Source organism: Ammospiza nelsoni, chromosome 26, assembly GCF_027579445.1.
Source record: "Ammospiza nelsoni isolate bAmmNel1 chromosome 26, bAmmNel1.pri, whole genome shotgun sequence".
NCBI lineage: Eukaryota > Metazoa > Chordata > Aves > Passeriformes > Passerellidae > Ammospiza > Ammospiza nelsoni.
The window spans coordinates 5,205,930-5,227,570 of NC_080658.1; the positions used below are offsets into that span (position 1 = coordinate 5,205,930).

General features: G+C 53.0%; 2 protein-coding genes across 2 annotated transcripts; both read right to left on the bottom strand.

Moving 5' to 3' along the window:
- Nucleotides 1-3,977: 3,977 nt before the first annotated feature.
- Nucleotides 3,978-9,034, bottom strand: LOC132084334 (somatotropin). The gene is made up of 5 exons (XM_059489404.1): nucleotides 9,025-9,034; nucleotides 8,024-8,187; nucleotides 7,059-7,175; nucleotides 6,552-6,713; nucleotides 3,978-4,231 (listed from the first exon to the last, which is right to left on the bottom strand). Exons 1-5 carry the CDS (start codon nucleotides 9,032-9,034, stop codon nucleotides 4,031-4,033), a joined length of 654 nt encoding a protein of 217 aa, XP_059345387.1. The 3' UTR covers nucleotides 3,978-4,030.
- A 2,968-nt stretch (nucleotides 9,035-12,002) lies between these two features.
- Nucleotides 12,003-19,940, bottom strand: CD79B (CD79b molecule). The gene is made up of 6 exons (XM_059489394.1): nucleotides 19,801-19,940; nucleotides 17,979-18,020; nucleotides 16,028-16,336; nucleotides 14,657-14,775; nucleotides 14,375-14,416; nucleotides 12,003-14,054 (listed from the first exon to the last, which is right to left on the bottom strand). The coding sequence occupies exons 1-6, from the start codon at nucleotides 19,865-19,867 to the stop codon at nucleotides 13,956-13,958; spliced, it is 678 nt and encodes a 225-aa protein (XP_059345377.1). The 5' UTR covers nucleotides 19,868-19,940; the 3' UTR covers nucleotides 12,003-13,955.
- Between the last annotated feature and the right edge of the window lie 1,701 nt (nucleotides 19,941-21,641).

Consider the following 21,641-nt stretch of genomic DNA (forward strand, 5'->3'; position numbering starts at 1 on the left):
CTGTCCAATTGCAAAATGCCACCCAAACCCACGAAGAAGAAGGAAGAAGAAGAAACCCAGGATGACACCCTGTGCCCTCCATCTTGCTTCCATCCACAACATACTAAAAATCCCAAAACCTCAATTTCTCACCCAGTGATCCACCTACACTATTCTCTATAATCCATTTCACACTTTTGTGGATTCCAGTCTAGCTTGAAGTCTGGGAAACTTTCTCCTTGAATGAGGGTCAAACTCAGTGCTGCCATGGGGGTCAGGGCACCCCAGAGCAGAGAGAGAAATATTCCCTGTGGTGCCCTGGGTTTCCACAGGGATGGACACAGGTTGGACTCGATCTGGGAGGGCTTTTCTGACCTCACTGACTCTGTGATTCTGTTACCATGACAGGAGCTAGCCCTGCCCCTACTGCTCAGTCCTCTGCCAGGGCCTCCCCACCCTCACATGGAATTTTGGGAATATTCCTTCCCAATGTCCCATCTAACCCCGGGGAAGCTACTCCCCCTTGTCCTGTCCCTCCATCCCTTGTCCCAAATCCCTCTCCTCTCCTGGAGCCCCTTTAGGCCCTGAAGGGGCTCTGAGCTCTCCCTGGTTCCTTCTCTTCTCCAGGTGAGCACCCCCAGCTGTCCCAGCCTGGCTCCAGAGGGGCTCCAGCCCTCAGAGCAGCTCCGTGGCCTTCTCTGGACTCACTCCAGCAGCTCCACGTCTTTCCTGTGTTGGGGACCCCAGGGCTGGAGGCAGCTCTGCAGGTGGGGTCTCACCTGAGCAGGGCAGAATTCCCCCCTCACCCTCTGGTGACACTGCTGGGGATGGTGATAATTTCATATTTTGATGCATTTATAAGCCAATAGACTATAGAAATTGCCCCAGCAGGGACATACCTTCACAGATACCAGGCTCCCTGGTTACTCCCTTATGAATCACCACATCTTCCCACTTGGAGTTCCCCAAGTTCTGTGTCCACACACTGGATTTTGCTTTATCTTTGCCTTTGCAGTTCAAGCTCAGCCAGGGCCAGGTGATTTCTCCTGTAGCAAATCACCCCTTTGCTCTCTATATTTGTTAAACAGGTTACATTTCTCTAATTTCAAGAAGGATTTCACATCATTCCTGTGGCTCATCCCTGAGCTTTTCTTTATGCAAAGCGAGGTCAAAATACCTGGGCAGGAGTTTGTTATGAATTAAGACACCCCCCTCCCTTCATGATTTGGTGAGCTTGGTGTCCCTTCCCATTGCTTGAGCTGCCTCAGATGGTTATTCATTACCAGGTTACACAATCTCATTTCATTTAATGGAAAACATGTTTGAAAGTAGAAGGAACCTTTGTTTTACGTAATGTTAATGCCCCAAATACTTGGGGTTCAACACCTGTGGTTCACAGGACTCTTGTGGCTCAACACATTTATTACAAGGCTTTTTTTTTTTCTCTTCTTAGAGAAATACTTTTTCTGTGCCTGTGCAAATAAGTCCCACAGCTACTCCTGCTGGTAAGACACCTTCCCCCTCCAGTTTTCTCAGAGCAGCTCTGGGCTTTACGTGGGCTCCTGCAGGGAGGGTTTGTTCCTTTTGTTGTTCTGGAAGTGCTGCACACGTCTGATATTCTGTCTAAATAATCCTGCAGCTCTGCTGGTTCCAGATATAGCTGACCTCAATAAGTTGACAGGAAAATACCTCCTTTCTAAAACCAGCATTTATTTGGGGGCTTAATTTTAGTAGCATTTAGGTTTATTGCCCATTTCTGTTGCTGTTACATATTTGGAGGAGAAGCAGACATTGGATGTGACGCACATGGTGTCTCAGAACATTAAACTTTCATCCCTAATAAAACACTGCAAAACTCTTGGAAACGATGAAGACAGAGCTGCTTTAATTCTGTGGCATCATTAAAACTGAGATCAAATAAAACTTCTTCTTTGAGGTCAAACTGTTCCAAAGACAATTCATTGGCCTGGGAGAGAAATCAAGTGTAAATTCCTCTCTACGTGTTTTAGTTTCCTCCCTGTGCACATATTTTTGTCATATATGAGGGGCAACTTCCCCAGAATTTACTACTTGGGAATGTTTCTGCTTTGGAAGGACTGACTGACATCACGAGGCAATGAGCCAGGAGGACACACAGCCACTCTCATCCTGAGCAAGTCCTTCCAAATCCCCGTCTGTTCCTCTTTCCATCGGGCTGGACAGTGCCTTGTGGAGGGTGGGTTCTGAATCCCCTCCCACCCTGTCCCAAGGGAAGGGAGCAGGCAGGGAGCTGAGGGATGGTTCTGCAGGAACAGAGCTTTCTGTTTGACTCTGCTGCTGCCTTCCCTTGGGGGCAGTACTGGTCACAGCTTGCTGTGCCTTTGGTAGGGGCTGGAGAGCAGGGCCTGTAAGGGGGAGTGTGGAGAGACAGCAAGCCAGCAGAAATTCCATCTTCTCAACAAAAAATCTGATAGGTATTGGTTGTGTCAAACCCCAAAAAGCTCCAGTTTTGCTGCTGCTCTTCAGTAAGGATCCATGCCCAGGGACAGCAGGTGACTCAATGTCACCACAGGGAAGTAGGTGTCACAAGGGTGGGCAGACACTGCTCCAGGCAAACTGCAGGAAGAGTCAGAATATCCTGAGTGGGAGGGACCCCCAAGGATCATCCAGTCCTTCCCCTGGCCCTGCACAGACACCCCAACAATCCCACCCTGGGCATCCCTGGGAGCTCTGGCAGCCTGGGGACTGGAACCATTCCCTGGCAGTGCCCAGGGCTGGCTCATGGCAGGAGCAGCTCCAGAGAAGCCAAAGCCACCATGGAGTTGGCTCCTTCCAAGCAGACAAGGAAATGCAAAACCTTCTTTTAGTGGGGCAAGTGAAAGCACATCAGGGTCCCAGGAAATGGCACCACAAGGACAAGCACTGATGGAGCTGAGCACTGGGAATAAGTAAAAACAACTGAGGGGATTTGGGGACACCTCTGTGTGCCCTCATTTCAGCTGCTTCGATAACAAGCATGACCCTGCAGGGCCAGGGCTTCCCTTGCTGTCAGCTTTTCCCCCTTTGCCATGAGGTTTGTGGTGATAAGTGCCTGCACCTGTGGAGGTGAGTGGGCTGTGGCACAAAACTGTGCCTCCCCAGGGAAGCTGTGGTGGTCCCAAATGCAGTGACAGGAAAATCCTCTGCTCAGGGCTTGTGCCAAGGCTGGTGCCAGCACCCACCTCATGAGTACCACCAACCAACCACCTTGGACTCAGCACCTTCCAAATTCACCCCCTGCCCCCACCCTCCTCAGACCCCAAATCCCCCTTCCTAGCCCCAAATCTGCCCCCAAATCCCTTCCAAGCCACAAATTCACTCCCCTCAGTCCCAACTCCGCCCCAACCCTAAATCCAAGCCCTAATTCATCCTTGCAGCCCCAAACTGCTGTTCAGCCCCAAATGCTCTCCCCAATCCCCCTCACAGCCCTAAATCCACCACCCAATCCCAAATCTACCCCTAAATCTCCCCCAAAGCCACAAATCCACCCATCTCAGCCCCAATTGTGCCCCACCCCATATCCACCCCGTAGTCCCAAGTCTATCCCCAAATCTGACCTCCCAGCCCCAAATCCTCATCCCCGACTCCCAACTCCACCCCAAATTCCCCCAGCTCCAAATTCAAGCAAATTCTCAGACCTAAATCCCCCTTCCTTAGCTCCAAATCCTCCTCTTCCAACCCAAAATACACTTCCCAGCTCCAAATCACACCTCCCCCTGCGGCATCTCGCCCCTCCCATCCCCCGAACATTCCATGCCCCCCAAAACCCAGATTCACGTCCCCCAAAACTCAGACTTGTGCCCCCCAAAAGCCAGACTCACGACCCCCACAAAATCCAGATTTGTGCTCCCCAAAAGCATGACTCGTGTCCTCCAAAACTCATACTTGTGCCCCCCCCAAGAGCCAGCCTCGTGCCCCCAAAAATCCAGATTTGTGCCCCCCAAAAATCCAGACTCGTGTCCCCCAAAGCCAGACTCGTGTCGGCAGTAGCAGGTTTTATTCTCTGGTTTCTTCTCCCTGGAGCGGGGCGGGCTCAGAGGGCGCAGTTCCCCTCTCCGTAGCGCCGGCACCTCATCACCTTCAGGTAGGTCTCCACCTTGTGCAGGTCCTTTTTGAAGCACGAGAGCAGCCCGTAGTTCTTGACCAGCGCATCCTCCCCGCGCAGGTGGAGCTCGAATTTCTCATAGGTGGCTTTGAGCACCTGCGGACCCCGCGGGCTGCGCTCCTCCAGCTCCTGCGGGACAATGGGGACACTCCGGGAGAGGCAGGGTTGGACAGGGGCGTCTCCCAGGGACAAACCTCCTGCCAAGCCCTGGGACAGGTCAGGGGCATTGTCCCCCGCTCTTAAATGGGGTTTCAGGTGGGGTTTTGTGTAGCAGGAGTCCTTGTAAAGCATATGGATTGTATAAGTGGCTGTGCCCCAGTCCTAGTTATTCTAAATGAGTCACAGCTGCTGCCCAGCTAAGGACTTCACAGCTGTAGCTCATTTAGAATAACTAGGACTGGGGCACAGCCACTTATACAATCCATATGCTTTACAAGGACTCCTCCTACATTTCCCCCTTTTTCTTTTACTGACAGATGTTAAAATATGATACAGATATTTAAGTACAAGACATACATTTCCCACAATACATATTTTACCCCGAGACTCAAAGGCCTCGTACAACATACACACAGCTCTTTGCTCAAAGGCTGTATTCTTCACAGCTCTTGGCTGTTACAGCTCCTTGACTCAAAGGCTATGTTCTTCCACAGCTCTTGGCTGTCTTTCCCACAGTCCTGGCTCAAAGGCCATCCACAGCTCTTGGCTGTTCTTATCTCTACCAACTATCTCATCAGGGATTACGTCGGGATCACCACTCATTGTAATCATATTGTTGTTCTATTATTTCTAGAGTCTGTACCTTCTGGCTGGTTTTCTCACATGCATCTCTTCTCAGAAGTGTAATTCCTTGTGCTTTCATCAGGGCTCCTCCAATGCCCTCAACCCACCCACCCACCCCTTTACCCTAGTAGCCTTCACGAGCCACAGCTGCTGCCCAACTAAGGACTTCACAGCTGTAGCTCATTTAGAATAACTAGGACTGGGGCACAGCCACTTATACAATCCATATGCTTTACAAGGACTCCTGCTACCATTTTGAGTGCAGGTGGAGGTGATGCTGTGGGGTGGTGGCACACTGAGAGTGCCAGTGACACACACAGGGCTGTGGGGAGGCAGGAGTGTCCTAGGGGGGCTTAAAATAAGGGCAAAATCACAGAAATACTGGTGGATCAAACCCCACTGACAGTGAAAACCGCATTGAACTGAAATTTTCCTTGTTGCTCCCCTTTTTGCTGATGTATTTGTAAAAGCAGCCAAAGGGATGGGGAACTGCACAAATAATTCTCTCTTCCCCCACTCCCAAAGCTCTGATCCAGCCCCATATCTCCATATGGAGATCTGTGCTGAGCCACTCCCCCTGCTGTGCTCAGCATCAGAATGGTTTTGGTGAAGTAGAAAGTGTCATCAGTTGGTGAAAAAGGAATATTTGTGTCATTTCAGTGTGTGGCTCCCCAATGCCCAAACACACATAGAATGCAGAGCAAAATCTGCAGTGACCCTGATTCCTTTGCCTTCTTACTCCAGCACAGAAGCTCTGGGTGTGCTCACAGGGCCTGACTTGAAGAGTTATTTAACAGCTAGAAGATGTAAATAATGGCTCAGACTCATTTCTCACAGCTACAGCTTCAGGGTGACTCTGGTCGATAAACTTACAGAATAAGCATAATTGGAGGGTGTCCTGGCAGATAATGGGCGATTTAATTTAAAACAACAAACCCAAAATTAAGAAGACATTAAAGGGGCTTTAAAAGAGAGGGAGAGTGACAAGGGGGAATGGTTTTAAACTAAACTCCCTCTCTAGGAGGGTGGTCAGGCCCTGGCACAGGATGCGCAGAGCAGCTGGGGCTGCCCCTGGATCCCTGACAGTGTCCAAGATCAGGTTGGAAAGGGCCTGGAACAATCTGGGATGGTGGAAGGTGTCCCTGCTTATGGCAGGGGTGGCACTCGATGGGCTTTGAGATCCCTTCCCACCCAAACCTTTCTGGGGTTGTCTGACAAGATCTTCCTTGGAGAGAACCCCCTCCAGCTCTCAGCTTGGAGTGTTGTATAAATGGAAGAGGAAAACATCAGAGCAAGTCCTTCCCTGCGTAAAATGTGTTTATAAAATGTTGTGAGGTTTCAAACCTTGCAAAATTTGCCTGTTTCAAAGTACTTTGCCTGGAGATGTAACAGACATTGTGCTGCTGTTTGTCTGATGTTTGGTGCTGGGTTTGGAATGTTGTGATTCCTGGTGGAATCTGCTCCCTGAGGGGTGCTGGTAACACCTGTCCTGTGTTCTTACCCTCCTCAGTGGTGGGACCTGTGCACTTGGGGGGACATGATCTTGTTGTCTAAAGGGAAACAAAGCCCAAAGGATGTGGAATTCAGGGAGATTTCTCGTGGTCTGTGGATCCCTGAGAGTGCCCCGTGCCTGGAAGATCTCTGTTATCCCACAGCTGGGACTTACCCTCATCAGAGCTTGGATCCCTTCTTCCAGGTCCTTTAGCTTTTCATACACCCTGTCTGAGGTGCCAAAAACCAAGTTGTTTGTGAACACCTTGCTCAGGTACTGCACTGGGGTCAGCCAGGACTGGATGAGAACCAGGGAAAACCGGAGAAGCTCCATGTCCTGAAATTGAGGCAGGAAAGGGTCAAAGCTGAGTAGGTGTGGTGTTTGGTGGAGTGTCCTGCTCCCTGTGGAGCAGCCTGGAGTGACCCAGAGAGGGACACTGCTCCTGCAGCTCAGTTTGCAGGCTGAGGGCAGCACACAGCCCCAGGTCCTGTGCAGACAGCAGGGTTCTCATGCTGGAGCTGGGAATATGATTTATAGTGTAACCAGAAGAGTCTGCAGGGTTGAAACAGCAAAGAAGAGAGAGGAGGGTGAAAGCACCAAAGGTTTCACAGGTGGAAACACTCTGATCCTGCAGTGGGGACTCCACAGACAGGTCTGTGCCTGCTCCAGGTCAGAACTCACCGATTTCTGCTGGGCATCCTCCTTGCCCGTGGGAGCAGGGATGGTTTCTGAGTAGCAGTAGGCTACCTGGGAGTTTTTGTTGGTGTGCCTTTGGTCCTCTGGGATGTAGCTGCGTTCCTGTGGAGACATCCCAGATACACTCTGCTGCCCGTGGGCTGGAGAAGAGCACAGAGAATTTCCGAGCTGTCCTGCATGATTCCTCTTTGCAAGGAATAAATGGGAGACAGGAGGTGCCTCTGGACAGGGTGGGAAACAGGAGTTTGTGTGTTGGCACAACAGCTGCCCTGAAATTCCCCCTCGCCCTAGGGCAAGGTGCTGCTCTTCAGTAAGGGTCAGCTGTGCCTGGGGGTCACCAGAGGGTGTCACAAGGGTGGGCAGGCACTGCTCCAGGTGACTGCAGGAGGAGGAGGAACAGAACACACCTGGGACAGGTTCTCCTGAGGAGGAGATGATCCCCAGGGACAGTGTGTGCCAAAGGGACAGCCCATGCCAGATCCTGGGTAGCAGCAGAACACACCTGGGACGGGTTCTCCCAAGGAGGAGATGATCCTCAGGGATAGCCCGTGCCAAAGGGACATCATGTGCCAAAGGGACAGCGTGTGCCAAAAGGACAGCCCATTCCAGCTCCTGGGCAGCAGCAAACACTTGCCGGGTTTAAGCACTCAGAGCCTCCCCAGGGAAAAAGGCAACAGGAAAATCCTGCAAATATCTGTGCCACCTCCCATCTACCCCTGTGCAGGGGGTCTGGACACAGGTGGAAATGGCCCCAAGGAGGCATCAGAGAGGGGACAGAGAGGTGACAGTGTCCAGGCTGGTGGGACACAACCTGCCCTATCCTTTTAAGGTTCCTTCTCCTTGCTGAGAGCTGGCAAAGACACCAAGAGCTGGGAATTCTCTGGGAAGCTTTACAGCCCTGGAGCCACCAAGGAAACACAGAGGAGATGCCCTCAGGCCACAGCACTCACAAACTCCTTGTAGGTCTCAGCAGCCAGGAGATGAAGGTGCTGAGCCCTCAGCACAGCGTTGGCAAACAGGCTGGACAGGGGCATGGCCGGGAAGGTGGCAGCTGCCTGTGGCCACTGCAGTGCCACGGTGATCACAGCAATGGCCAGAGGAGACAGCCAGGAGCCTGCAAAGTGGAGAGGAAGGTGTTGGGAGTCCTTGGGACTGTGCTGAGGAGGAGGTGGCACCTGGGAGTTCATTCCCAGCCTGTTCTGCCCGTGGTGGATCCATGCTCACCTTCCATAGTGCCCTGTTGGACACTGGGTGCGCTCAGCCCTCCCAAAATTGAGGGACACCCTTTCACTGGACCTGCCCTTGGGGCTGGGGCTGCTCCCACTGAGACCAGCAGTGCCTTCCTGGCTGGAATTGTGGTTGCTCCATGAAAAATAAGGGGTGTCCCTGTGGTTTTCCCTGATGTTTTCCCCTAGGCCTTGTCTCTGCCCTGGCTGGCATCACCTGTGCTGTGACCAGCTGCGTTTGGTCCCTGGGTCACACCTTTAGCATTTGGTGATCATGGTCAAGACACCCAACACAAATGTCCACCTGTGCTCACACAGACCACAAAGCTCATCTGAAACAAAAACCCTCAGGAGGAGGAATGCCCTGGAGTCTGTAGGACTTGGGCATTATTAGACATCATCCTCATCCCTGTCTGAGGTTTGGAATATGAGTTATTATCCCTGCCAACTTTTATGCTAATAGTAACTATTACAACTGGCTTGATCTTTTCTTTAAGCTCACAACACTCTCCTTGCCCACTTTAACCTAAATATTAATTAGTGGATTAGAGTCATACTTCAGGGAAAGGTTTTCTTTTTCATGGATTTAGAAATTGACATATTTTAATTTAGGAATGGTAAGAAGTGTGTGTAGCCCACCACAGAACCACCCCATCATCATCATCATCTCCTGGTACCCTACACACCCAGCACTGGAAATCCTTTAAAACTGAAATAAAATGTACCTGGAGCCATTTCTGCTGGTGAGTTGCTCAGGTGTGGCTTGGTTGGGAATGTTTCCTTCTCTCACCTGGTGAAGGAAACTGTGGAGCCCCCCCTTATATAGCAGGGGGTCTGTTTAAAATGGATCTGTGTGTCCATGATCACAACAACAGCTCTGCACCTTCCCCCTGCATAAATGCATCAGTGTTCACGGTGGTGCTACCTCATCCCAGGCATTTTCACAGATGTGCAGCTTGGGGATCTTTGTTTGCCTCAGGATGAGACCAGTGCTCCATGATTTCGCCATATTCTCCTGTTTATTGCAATTCAAGATTTCCTCATGACAGCAAGGCCCAGATGAGATCGCGGTGGGATTGGTTGTGTCCTCCTGGTCTTCCTGCCTGGCTCTGCCACCTTGGCCCACAGGAATGAGCACTCACCCTGGGACATTTCTGGCTTAAAGCAAGTGGAGAGTGGCACCAGGAGAGGTTTAGGTTGGATATTGAGGAGAAGTTCCTCCTGAAAGAGGTGTCCAGCCCTGGCACAGCTGCCCAGGGCAGTGGTGGAGTCCCCATTCCTGCAGGGATTTAAAGCAGTGTGGATGTGACACTTGGGGACAAGGGTTAATGGTGGCCTTGGTGGTGCTGGAGGAATGGTTGGACTGATAATCTTGGAAACCTTTTCCAACCTAAAAGATTTGTAATTGTGAGATGTTTTCCTCTCTATTGTTTGTGGGGATAGAGCTGGCTGGATGTTGTCAGATGAATCCCATTTCTGCCAAGGAATTGCTTCCAATTTCTCCCAAAATGTCAAAAGTTCAGCAAACACTTTTGCTGAGCTGGTTTGCCACAGGGGAGACAAGGAGCTGTCCTGCCCTTGGTGCTGGTTTGGATTCCAACCTGCCCACTGCAAATCCGGAGCTCTGGGAGCTTCCTCTGATCCTCAGCTGGACAAGGATGGGGGAAAACCTGGTCATGAGCATCTTCCTGCTCTGCCTGAGATGCAAATATGAAATACCATGGGATTAAGGAGAGGAATGGTGGGGAAAGCAGATAGGAGGGATGGGGAAGAGGAGATGGGGAAGGGAATCAGAGAATCATGGAGTGGTTTGGGTTGGAAGGGACCTTAAAGCCCACCCAGTGCCACCCCTGCCATGGCAGGGACACCTCCCCCCGTGCCAGGCTGCTCCAAGCCCTGTCCAGCCTGGCCTTGGAGAAGAGAGGACACAGCCCACCCATCCCTGCTTTTGAGAAAAACAAGACAGAACGTGGGATGGGCAGTTCCAGGGGTATTTAAAGGATTTTTACCCCACATAAACCCCCCATTGCCCCAGACCAGACTGGTTTGGCCTTTGTTTGGTGTTCAGGGGGTGTCCTGTGTCCGGGGGTGATTTGGCTCCCCCAGGCCCCCCGCTTGCTGTGTGTGGCTCTGGTTTCCAAGCAGCAGCATCACCCCCGGAGCCGCTGGAGCCGCGGGAGGAGAGCGAGGAGCGCTGCTCGATAAACATGAGGGGAGCAGGGCTGTTCCGAGAATCCCCGGGTGTTGCTGCTGGAGACGCGGAGGTGTCACAGGGAAATGTCACTCCCGGCAGCGGAGGGAACAGCGGGTCCTGCGCTATCAGGTGTCCCGTCACCCCCCGGCGGCAACATCTGGGCGTGTTTTTGTGTTTTCTGCTCCAGCTCGTGTTTAAACCCGTCAGGGCTCAGCCCAGCCCAGCCCCGCATGACGCCGCTGTGTCAGTGGAGATCCCGCGTCCTGCGCTGCTCTGGGTCAGAGCCGTGCTAAACCCGCATGGTCCGGCACGGAGGGGCCGGGCTGAGCCGGGCCAGGCTCTCCGAGGCCGGCTTTGTCCCGGCGCGGAGCTTTGTCCCGGGGCTGGCTTTGTCCCGGCACGGAGCGCTCCGCTCCCCCAGGCTGGCTTTGTCCCGGCACGGAACGGAACGCTCCCCCAGGCTGGCTTTGTCCCGGGGCTGGCTTTGTCCCGGCACGGAACGGAACGCTCCCCCAGGCTGGCTTTGTCCCGGGGCTGGCTTTGTCCCGGCACGGAACGGAACGCTCCCCCAGGCTGGCTTTGTCCCGGGGCTGGCTTTGTCCCGGCACGGAACGGAACGCTCCCCCAGGCTGGCTTTGTCCCGGCGCTGTCCCGCAGTAAATGAGGCAGAAGCGGCGCCTGACGAGCGCTGGGTCAGAGGCAGAGCCGCGGTTGCACAAGCGTCTCCCAAACCTCACCCGGGCCAATTTTTGGCTCTGCAATTCCTGCATTCCCGAGCCATCTAAAGCAGCGTCACACTGCATGATTTCCACATTCCTCGGAAAACAAAAAATCCCTCCATTCTCTTCAGGATGGCTCCGTGTCCACCCACCTTTCCCCGAGGTTTTAAACAAGAGAAGCAGCTTTTCCTGGGTGTGCTCCCGGGATCCTGGTGATCCCCAGCCAGGGGAATCCTGACCCAGGAGCTGCTGCTGATCCACAGCCCAGCTCTGCAGAAGGTTTGGGGTGTGGGGAGTATCTCTCCTAACTCACTGCTCAAGGACAAATTCCATTTCAGATTTATGGGGATTATTTGCCAGAGGTGGAACTCCTGGGTTTTCCTGTGAAAAGATGAGGGTGAACCCCCAGGTTCAGCTCCCCAGGCAGCCCCACCTGTCTGCCTGAGCATCCCCATGGAAAACAGGGAATTTCCCTCCCTACTATTACCTGGAAGGAGGTTGTAGCCAGGTGGGGTCGGTCTCTTCTCACAAGGACAAGAGGAAACAGCCTCAAGCTGTGCCAGGGGAGGTTTAGATTGGATATTAGGGAAAATTCCCTTACTGAAAGGGCTGTCCAGCCCTGGCAGTGGTGGAGTCCCCGTCCCTGGAAGGATTTAAAAGGTGTGTGGATGTGCCACTTGGGGACAGGGGCTAGTGGTGGGGACACAATGATCCTAGAGGGCTTTTCCAGCCTGTGTGATTCCATGACTCAATGACAGAAACCAGAACAAAATACACGGCCTGGGCTGTATAGACTGATATATTTATTTACATTAAATGTGTTTTAAACGCAGACCACTCTCAATATAGAATGAAATGAACCCCAGGCATCTCCAGGCTCCTTAGAAACTACTCCAGGCAATTCAAATAAACCAACAACACTACAGAAATTTTTATTTACTTCTGGCATTTTAAAGGAGGCCAAAGCCCTGAGCTGAGAGAGCAGCAGAGCAGGACTGGGGTCACAAAAACTGCTTTTGACACAAGTGGTTCCTCACCAGGTGCAAACAGCAAATTGTCTTTATTTTTTTCTATTATTCTGTTGAGTCACTTGAGTGAGTTATTTACAGAGATCTGAATCTGAGAAATCTGGAGCTGGGAAGGCCAGCAAAAAAAAAAAAAAAAAAAAAACAAACCAACTTCCATCTTTCATTTGGAAACTGAAAACAAGGAATGGAGGGATGAGCTCTGCTAGTCCTAAAATCTTGGCAAACATGGAAACCAGGAACAGCCAGTTCTTTTCTGTCCCTGTGAATGTTCCTTTTTTTTTAATTAACCAATTTTATAAGTAAAATATGCTTAAATAACTTATATATATATATATGTGGCAGAACTAATTTGGGCTAGTTTTATTTAACTAGTACAAATCAATTCCAAAATGCTGGGTTTTGTGCTGTTTAAACTGAATTCCAGTTTTCCACAGAGTTGCTTTACTGGTGAAGAATCATTCTGTTACTTCTCAAAAGCCTTTTTGGCTTAGAATTTTACCCTTTTCTGGCTGTTTTTGGGGTGCAGAGCAGTTGCAGGAGCTGCTTGGAGCCCAAAATGTCATGAAACACCAGGACAGAGAGGCCTTGGGACAGTTTGAGCCACAATGTCCTTGTCACCCTTGTCCAGCCAAGCCCCCATGCCCTGGTTTGGGTGCCCAGCTGGCCCTGTGCCCACCACCCTCAGCTGTTGCTGCCATGCCAAGATAATTTAATGACAAACCCAATCTCCAGATGTTTTTTAGCTTCTCCTTCAAGCCGCAGATGTAGCTGAGAGTGGAGCTGCTGGTCCTGTTCTACTGCTCTGGAGCCTGGTGATTCTCTTTGTCCCATCCCAAACCGATGTTTTGGCACTGTTGAGGTCCCCATGGGTAGCCTCACATCTGCTCTTGGTTTTCCACCCCTGCCTGCCCTCTGGGTGAAGTTTGAAGAGGTGAAGTTTGGTTTCCAGCTAAGCTGGACCCAAAAAGCTGCTCATTATTCCCAGGAAATCAGCACCAGGGTTGTGGGACACCTCTGGACTGAGCACAGCAGGATGGAGCAGGATGAGGATTCACCCATTACCTTTATTAGGACTTCAAAAGCAGTTGGAGGTTTGTGTCCCACAATTTACAGTTTTCCCAGATGTTCTGAGGTCACACATGTCCCTCACCATGGGGACAACCTCGTGGCAGGGGCCAGCTCTTGCTTGGGGAGCAGCAAGCCTTTGGGAGAGACCTTTCTGCCCAGCTCTTCCATAGTCTTTGGAGAACAGGAGGTGCTTTTGGGGATCCTGCACCTCAGACCTCTGCCAGCTGGGGCTCTGGACACAGCCTTGGCTTTGGCAGCTGGAGAGTGGCCTGAAATTCACTTCTCACAACAGCCCCACGGTGCTGTTGGCAGTGTCCCTGCAGTGCCTGCTCCTGTCCTTCCCGGGGTGGTGGGGCTGGAGCAGAGCCCTCATTCCCAGCCATTCCTGGGCTGTGTGACCAGTTTGATGCTGGGGGATCACAGGTGGCTCCTAATTTCTACAGAGGCTTTAGGGGTCGGTCAGCGGGGTGGGGACAGTGACAGTGGGGCAGGGCAGCCTCGGGGACACAGCCCAGACACATGAGCACCCCAGACGGGCTCCCAGCCCCGGGCTGTGCAGTGTTGGCAGCCTGGGCTCCAGGCAGAGCCGTGCTCCAGGGGATCTGTCCCCACGGGGGCTGGCAGGGCTGGCAGGGGCACAGGACCCCTCACTCTTCACCTGGGCGCTCCCCCACCGTCCACTTGGCCTTCACGTCCCGGAAAGGAGTGATGTCCTCGTAGGTGGCCATCTGCTCCACCTCCAGCCCCTGCAGCAACAACAAGGAGGGTGGGACATGGCAGGAGGCTCCAACCATGGCACATCCCTCGGACACCCAGCTGGGGACCCTCCCTGAGCCTGGAGCAGCTTCTGACAGGGACAGAGGATGGGCATGGTTGGGTGTTGGATGTTGGATGTGCACTGGGTGCTTCCTGGGGCAGCTCAGCACAGCTGATGTGTGATTTGGGAGGAAGGTGCCCTGATCCTCGTCCCAAGGAGCCCAGCAGACACCCAGCAGGGGCACAACGCCCTGTGTGAAGGCTCAGGTGATGTTAGGGAGGTCCTGCTATCATTATTAATGATAATTACCTCATAGGTGTGGTCCTCCTCTGGGCTCTTCTTCTCTTCACCCTATGGAGAGTCACAGGTTGGGGTCAGCACCCTCCAGGATCCCCTGTCCCCAGCCTTGCTCCCCCAGGCCAGGTCCCAGCACTTCCATAGGCACATCCATGGAGTCCCACACAGCATTTTTTCCCATTTCAGATATCCACATCCCACCCACAACCCCAAACCCATCCCACAGCCTGGCCTGCCTGGGATGTACTGCAGGACATTGGGGACATCCCCTCTGCTGGAGGCACTGTCACTTGCCTTGTCTAGGAAGAGGAGGATGGGGATGCTGATGAAGATGACGAGCAGGATGGACTGGATGATGATGATGGCATCTTTCAGCGTGTTCCTGTTCTGGAACTGCTTGATGCTGCTGGTACCTGGGAGCAGCACACAGGGAGAGCCCAGGTCACCTATGGGCCAGGCTGCAAGGGCAGGGATGAGCTCTCCAAGGCCAGAGTGTGTCACCAAGGGGGGATGTGGGGACCAGAGTGACCTGTCCTCTGCATTGGGAGAGACCAGAGCACTGCAGCTGCCCCCAGGATTGGCATCAGGAACCACCAGGAGCAGGACAAATCTGATTTATTAGAGGAACATGTCCCTGGTTTGTGCAGGATGGCTATGCCAGGGCAGACCCAGGGAGGTTGTCCTGCTCCTTGGGGCTGGCAGTGAGGAATGGAACCTCTGGGGTGCTACAAAGCACCCACAGCTGGGTCAGAGAGGGTCCCACCAGCACAGGGGGTGTGGGAGGTGTGGGAGCACCATGGAGGGGGAAATGGGAGAGTGTTGGGGAAGATGAAACAGGAAAACCTCATAAATATGATTGTTTGGCAAAAGATTTTGAGAATATGGAAACTATAAGCGAGATTGAAATGAAAGCAAGCTTTGAGATCCCTCAGTTACTGAACAACTGGAAAACAATGGTGTGGCCAGCTGAAGGTGATCCAACAACACCCTCTGCTTGCAGACAGGCCCAAGGGTCAGAGCAGACCCTACAGCTTGGCAGAAGGGGCCCAAAGAGGAGTTTTTAGGGTTTAAAATGTAACACAGTGTGGTAATGTAATGATTCTTATAGGCTGCATGTGAATGCTATAGGATTTGTATCTTGTACTGGATTGGTTAGTGAGAAGGAGAATATTCAACACAGAAGATGATTTATTGTATTGTAGCAGAAACTTCACTCTCTTACCCCTTTTATGCTCTTACCTTTTTTACTCCCTTACTCTCTCACCCTCTCATCCTCTCTCCCCCTCTCTTCTCTCAGCCTGCTCTGAGCTGTGTTTGGCAGCTCCCAGCAGGGCCCTGCACCCAGGCCCTTTGCAACAAACCCCAAGTTCCAAGACCAGAAGAAGATTTATTGTATTGTAACAGGAACCTCGTCCTCTTTTACTCTCTCTTTACCCTCCTTACTCTTCTTCACTCTCTCATCTCTTTACCACACTCTTGCCTTCTCTCTCTTTACCTCTCTCTTCTCTCGGGCCTGCTCTGAGCTGTGTTTGGCAGCTCCCAGCAGGGCCCTGCACCCAGGCCCTTTGCAATAAACCCCAAGTTCTCATCTCCATCCATCCTGACCATCCTACCTCTGTGATATTCCTACAGACTGGTGCCCAAATGGAGCTGCCACTCACTCACCCATGACCCGGAGCTCTGTCCCACACGAGTGCAGCTTCTCCTTCTGCCGCAGGCCCTTCTTGTCACACACGTAGATCCCGTTGTCCTCGGAGCTGGTCCTGAGGAGGGTCAGGTTGATGGAGGTGTTTGTCCTCTCGACGTGGTACCTGGCCGTGTTCTGATCCAGCACAGAGAGGTCCTCCCTGTCCTTTGCTGTCTTGTACCACTGCATGTCCTCGGGCTCCTGGGAGTAGCACACGAAGTAGATGGGCATGTTCTTCCTGATGGCCACGTACCGCACGTTCTGGTGCACCGAGGGACACATGCCATCTGCAGGGGACAAGGCTGTCACTGCAGACACCCATGAGAGCCCCCCCCTTCCTGTTTTCATGCTGCTTTTGAGCATCCAGCTTGGTTTTGGTGAATTATCCTCATCCCAGATCCCCCAGGGAATGGTCCCAGAGCTCCAGGAGGGTTTGGACCCCGATCCCAGGGATACCCAGGGTGGAATTGTTGGGGTGTTTGGGCAGGGCCAGGAGTGGGACTGGATGGTCCTTGGGGGTCCCTTCCAATCAGGATATTCTGTGATTCCATGAGATCTGAGGCTTTTGGTGGAAGTCTGCTTTTAATTGATGCCTCAGGTTTTAACTTTTATATTTTTCTGCTTTAGTGGTGACTCTGGGCTTCATATTAGGGGATAGTGAGCTCTGTGCACACAGCAGGGAGACAAAACAATTCCTTCTCTAGCTGGGGACCAAGGACAAACGATCCAAATCTCAGGCCCAAGAGCACAAACAACGTGAGCTGAAGAAAAAAAACAAGCAGGATGGGACTGCATGGGCTAAAGCTGGAATTGGACAATGAACAATGCAAATGGAGCAGAACTTATAAAAGTGAGAGACCCCATGGCCAGTGACCTGGGGTGCAACCCTGGCTGGGCTCTTGTGCAGCCCAAGGTGGATCCATTGAGGCCTTCCAATAAATAAATAAGCCTGTGTGGTATTCACATGCCCTCTGAACAGAGAGAAGCTGTGAGAGAAGTGGAGAAAAGAATGATCAAAGCAATTCTTATCTCATTTGCTGCTCCTGTGCTTGTGAACATGTGGAATGTGTTGGAAGATTATTTACCTGAAGGGATTTGGTAATTGGATTCTGCTGAGGATTGTTTTGTTTCCTTGGCCAAATCATACAAAACTGTGTCCTGGCTGTCGGGAGCCAGTCATGAGTTTTCTTGAGTATTTTTCAGTAGTTAGAAATAAGTATTATATAGTATAGTATGTATCTCTTTAATGTAGTTGTGATGTCTTATAGCATAGTTTTAACAAAGGGAGGGTTCAGCATTCTGAAGCCTTGGAGTCAGATGCCAATCATTCCCAGATTTGGGATTGCCCTGATATCCTTCAGCTCTGTTTGGTCTCTATTCTTGGTCAGCCTTCACAAGGCATCATAATGGAAACTCCAATTTTCTGTGGGAATACCCTTGATCCAATACTTCTGTCCTGCTCCCACCCCTCTCTGTGCACATTGAGTTAATCCCAGCTCCAAAATTACAGCCTGTGGAATCCCAGCTGGTTTCTCTTTTTCTTCCACATTTTTTGGCCTTTTGCTTTATTATGTATTTTTTTGGCCGTGCTTAGTCCCAGAGTGGTGACTTTAGGAGCCTGTTTGGGTTGCAGAGGTCACCCTTAGGGCTCCATGGGTGGGAATGGCCAAGGACAGTGGCACAAGGCCACTGCCTGTCCCAGACTTGGCCATGCAGAGGGAAAACCTGTGGGTGCTCGGGAAAATCAAAGCAGATCTGGCTTTGCAGAGGGAGAGGAAGGAGCAGGATTGGGGATAATCCATGGGGATATCACAGCCTGGGAATGGCCTTTGGGATGGAAAAGCCCAAGGGGGGTGGGACAGCAGCTCTGTGGGACAGGGGGACCCTGGGGACACACGGAGGGGAGGAGCCCAGCGGGTCTGGGGGTACCTGTGCTGTTCTCAGTGCTGTTCTTCTCTGCTTGGGTCCCACCTGCAAGAAGACAGGAGAAGGGCCTGAGAGCGTGGCCAGGAGCCCACCAGGATGTCCCCAGAGGGACAGATGTGCCCTGGTCCTTCCTGCCCACTCCATAGGGATGGAGCAACAACAGGACAACAGCTGCCTCCTGCTCAGAGGGCCTGGGGCAGCACAGATTTGGGTACAAACCCTTCGGTTTCCATCCTGTCTCCTGAAAGTTTTCTAGCTTGTTTTCTGGTTGATACCCCAGTGAAATCTGCTCTCTATAATGTCCCTGAGGCTGGTGCCTCTTGAGAAGGCTCCAGATACTCCGAGCTCTGCATCCCCACTCCCTGACCCAACCAGGAACCCTTCCCTGCTGGGATTTCCTGGCTCAGAGCCCTGTGGGGGCCAGGGGTGTCCCCAGATCCCGTGGCCACACAGCCCCCTGGGACAAGGGCTGGTGCTGTGGGCCTGCAGTGCAGGAAGCAGGGGCAGGTGGGGACCCCCCCAGCACCCACGGGTGCCCGGCCCACAGCTCCAGTGCCTCTGGGCTGGTTCCTCTTGCTGCAGCTGGGCAGGAAGCCCCAGCCCTGTTTACTGCCCCGCTTGAGTGCCCCGTTCCCTCCTCTCGATGGAGATTCACCAAACCCTGTGGAGGAGCTGGCACGAGGTGGGGCTGCAGCACCTCCCTGCAGGGCAGCTGCAAACCTCCCCATCCCCAGAAGAAGGAACAGAAAAAGAAGAAGAAAGGTTCGGTTCCCCAGGCTGAACTCTGTGCCAGCCTCCTGCAGACTCCTGGCTTGGGCAGGGGCTCCTCTCATTGCCCCAGAGCCCCTTCCAGGTCCCTGCTGCCCTGCCCACGTTCAGCACCAACACCTCTGCAGGCAAATCCTCCCTTCCAGCCCCATTCCATTGTGTTCCAGGCTGAGAGATGCCCTTTGTCCTGGCTGTGTCCCTGTCACCTGCAGTGTGACCAGCCAAGGCTTTGCTCCCCAGGTTCTAAAGGAAGGCCAGGCTGGTCCCTCACACCCCTCTGAGGGTTCCACTGCAGCCACAGGGGGGCTGAACTTCCCCATCCTCCCCCAAAATCATCATGAGAGCCACGTTCAAACCCTGCAGCCTTGAATCCATGTTGGACTGTGTGGCCACTTTTAAATTCCTGTTTAAAAATTCCTGTCTAAATCCCCTGGGCATGTGTTTCCTTCTGAGGGTGGGATCTGCTGCAGGTTCTTGTAGCTGTCCCTGCACCAGGCAAGAGGAGCTGGAAGGGGACAGGAGCCATGTCCTGGCTGTTGCTGCTGCTTCTCCAAGGGGAACAGTGCACATGTTCACATAGACTCCACAAATCACCCCAAAAGCCTTTTTCCTGCCATTTCTCCTCTGCTCCTGGGCCCTGAACCCCACAGAGCAAAGGGCATACCAATGGCAATGTGCCAGCCCCATCCCCAGGCCTCTGAGAATAATAAATGGTTAATAAACCTCAACAACCCTTCTTTCCTGCCACCTGCAGCCCCAGCCGGGCTGGCTCTGCACCCGCTCAGCCCAAGCCACCTGCCTGCCCCACAATGTCCTGCCTGCACACCCCGAGGGAAGCCAAACCCAAACCCCAGGCAGGCACTGGGCTCCCAGCCCTGTGTGCCCTCCTGGGCTCCCCGTGAGGCTCCCAGCACAGAGCAGGACTGAGAGAGACCAGCACAAAAGTTAAAATCATTGCACTGAGAGGCAGAGCAGGGGAAGGCCCCGAGCAGCGTGCACAGCCCAGGGCACTGTCCTGGCTCCTTGCTCTCGAGTGCAGAGCCCGTTTGGTGCCTACCTGTGAGCAGAGGCAGCAGCCAGAGGGTCACCGGGAGCAGCCAGAGCCTCGTGCCCAGAGCAGCCATACTTCAGTGCCCAGGGCAGGAAAACATCCAACCTGTGCTTCCGCAGAAACAGCGGCTGCTCCACCACCCTGGCCCCAGCACCTAAAAATGGCAAAGCTGCTGCTCTGAGCACGGCCCCTTTCCTGCTCATGTAAATCCTCCCCGCCGGGGACTTTCCCTCGGGGCTGGTTTTGAATGTGGTGCAGACGCTGGGGAGCCTGTGAGCCCCAGAGCCCTGGGCATCGTCTATCCTTGTGTCTCTGGGCATTGTGCATCTCTCTGTCCCTGGGCATTGTCCATCCTCCTGTCCCTGGGCATTGTGCATCTCTCTGTCCCTGGGCATTGTGCATCTCTCTGTCCCTGGGCATTGTCCATCTCCCTGTCCCTGGGCATTGTCTATCCTTGTGTCTCTGGGCATTGTCCATCCTCCTGTCCCTGGGTATTGTCCATCTCTGTGTCCCCGAGTATTGTCCATCTCCGTGTCCCTCAGCATTGTCCACCCTCCTGACCCTGGGCATTATCTATCCTTGTGTCTCTGGGCATTGCATCCTCTTGTCCCTGGGCATTCTCCCTCTTCTTGTCCCTGGGCTTCATCCACCCTCCTGTCCCTTGGCATTATCCATCCTCATGTCCTTTGGCTACATCCATCTCCCTGTCCTTGGGCATTGTCCATCTCCCTGTCCCAGGGCACTGTCCACCCTGGTGTCCCCTGCTGGCTCCCTGTGGTGCCCATATTCCCTGGGGGTGGCCAGAACTGGCCCTGCAGCAGAGCTGGGGATGAGCCCATCTGCAAAGCAGGAGGTGCCAAACCTGGCTGAGCACAGGATGTGCCCAGGGAATGGGATTGGTGCTGCCTGGTCACATCTCTGGGGGCAGGACAGGATGGGAGTGACCCCCAGGGCTGCCCCCCAGCTCCACAGATCCCCCCAGGGTGTTTGGCTCTGAAGGGGATGGGCAGGGATTGATGGTGGCCCAGAAGCCAAGAGCTGCAGCAGGAATGGGATAAGAATTGGGGGTGTTTGTGGGGTTGCTCGTTGTGGGATGAGTTCCTCAGCTCTCATTCCCACATCCCAGGGAGTCCAGAAATGTAAAATCATAGAAGCATGAGTCAGTCACAAAATCATCATGGTTTGAAAAGACCTTTAGGATGAGCAGACTACCATGATCACCACTAACCCATGTCCTCAAGTGCCACATCCACGTTTTTTGAGCCCTTCTAGGGAGATGATGAGATGGGGAAATGGCCAAAACAAGGAGTTATTTGGGTACCAGCCATGCCCACCCTTCTCCACTTCCAAGATCCTTCTCCATGAGACCTTTGGCACAGCCAGGCCCAGGGAAGATCAGCAGGACCCTGAGGTGAGCTCTGCTGCAGGAGCATTTCCCCCAGGCTCTGCCCCCCCGTTGTTGCTCGTTGGGTGAGCACTGAACTGTAACTCCAGTGAAAAACACCTCTGGGTACTTCTGCCAGTCCTGCTGGTCCCCAGGGCCTGGTGCCACTGCCCGGGGCCTCCCCAAACCTTCATCTTCTGCAGCCTGGCTGGGGTTTTTGCCAGTTCCGAGCATCTGATGGGTGCTGGGTACCAGCCCCAGCCTGACTTTGCATGCAAAGGGACAGGAAGCAAAAAATAAAATTTTCCAGAGAAAAACTGGCTCCATAAGGGCATGATGATGGGACAGTTGCCTTCTCCTGGTTCTGTATACAGGGCAGTGCTGCCAAGTCCCTGCTGCCATTACCCCTGGTCTGGGTGGAAGAGCAGAGCCTGGCCCTGATACCCCAGCAGAGCAAAGGGAA

Coding starts and splice junctions, on each gene's coding strand:
- CD79B (XM_059489394.1), bottom strand. CDS start 19,867: ATGGCTGCTCTGGGCACGAGGCTCTGGCTGCTCCCGGTGACCCTCTGG. Junction 16,337..17,978: donor CAGCACTGAGAACAGCACAG/GTACCCCCAGAC, acceptor TGTCCCCTGCAG/ATGGCATGTGTCCCTCGGTG. Junction 14,055..14,374: donor AGGAGGACCACACCTATGAG/GTAATTATCATT, acceptor TTGTTGCTGCAG/GGGCTGGAGGTGGAGCAGAT.
- LOC132084334 (XM_059489404.1), bottom strand. Junction 6,714..7,058: donor AGGATGCCCAGCAGAAATCG/GTGAGTTCTGAC, acceptor CCTCAATTTCAG/GACATGGAGCTTCTCCGGTT. Junction 4,232..6,551: donor GGATCCAAGCTCTGATGAGG/GTAAGTCCCAGC, acceptor ATTGTCCCGCAG/GAGCTGGAGGAGCGCAGCCC.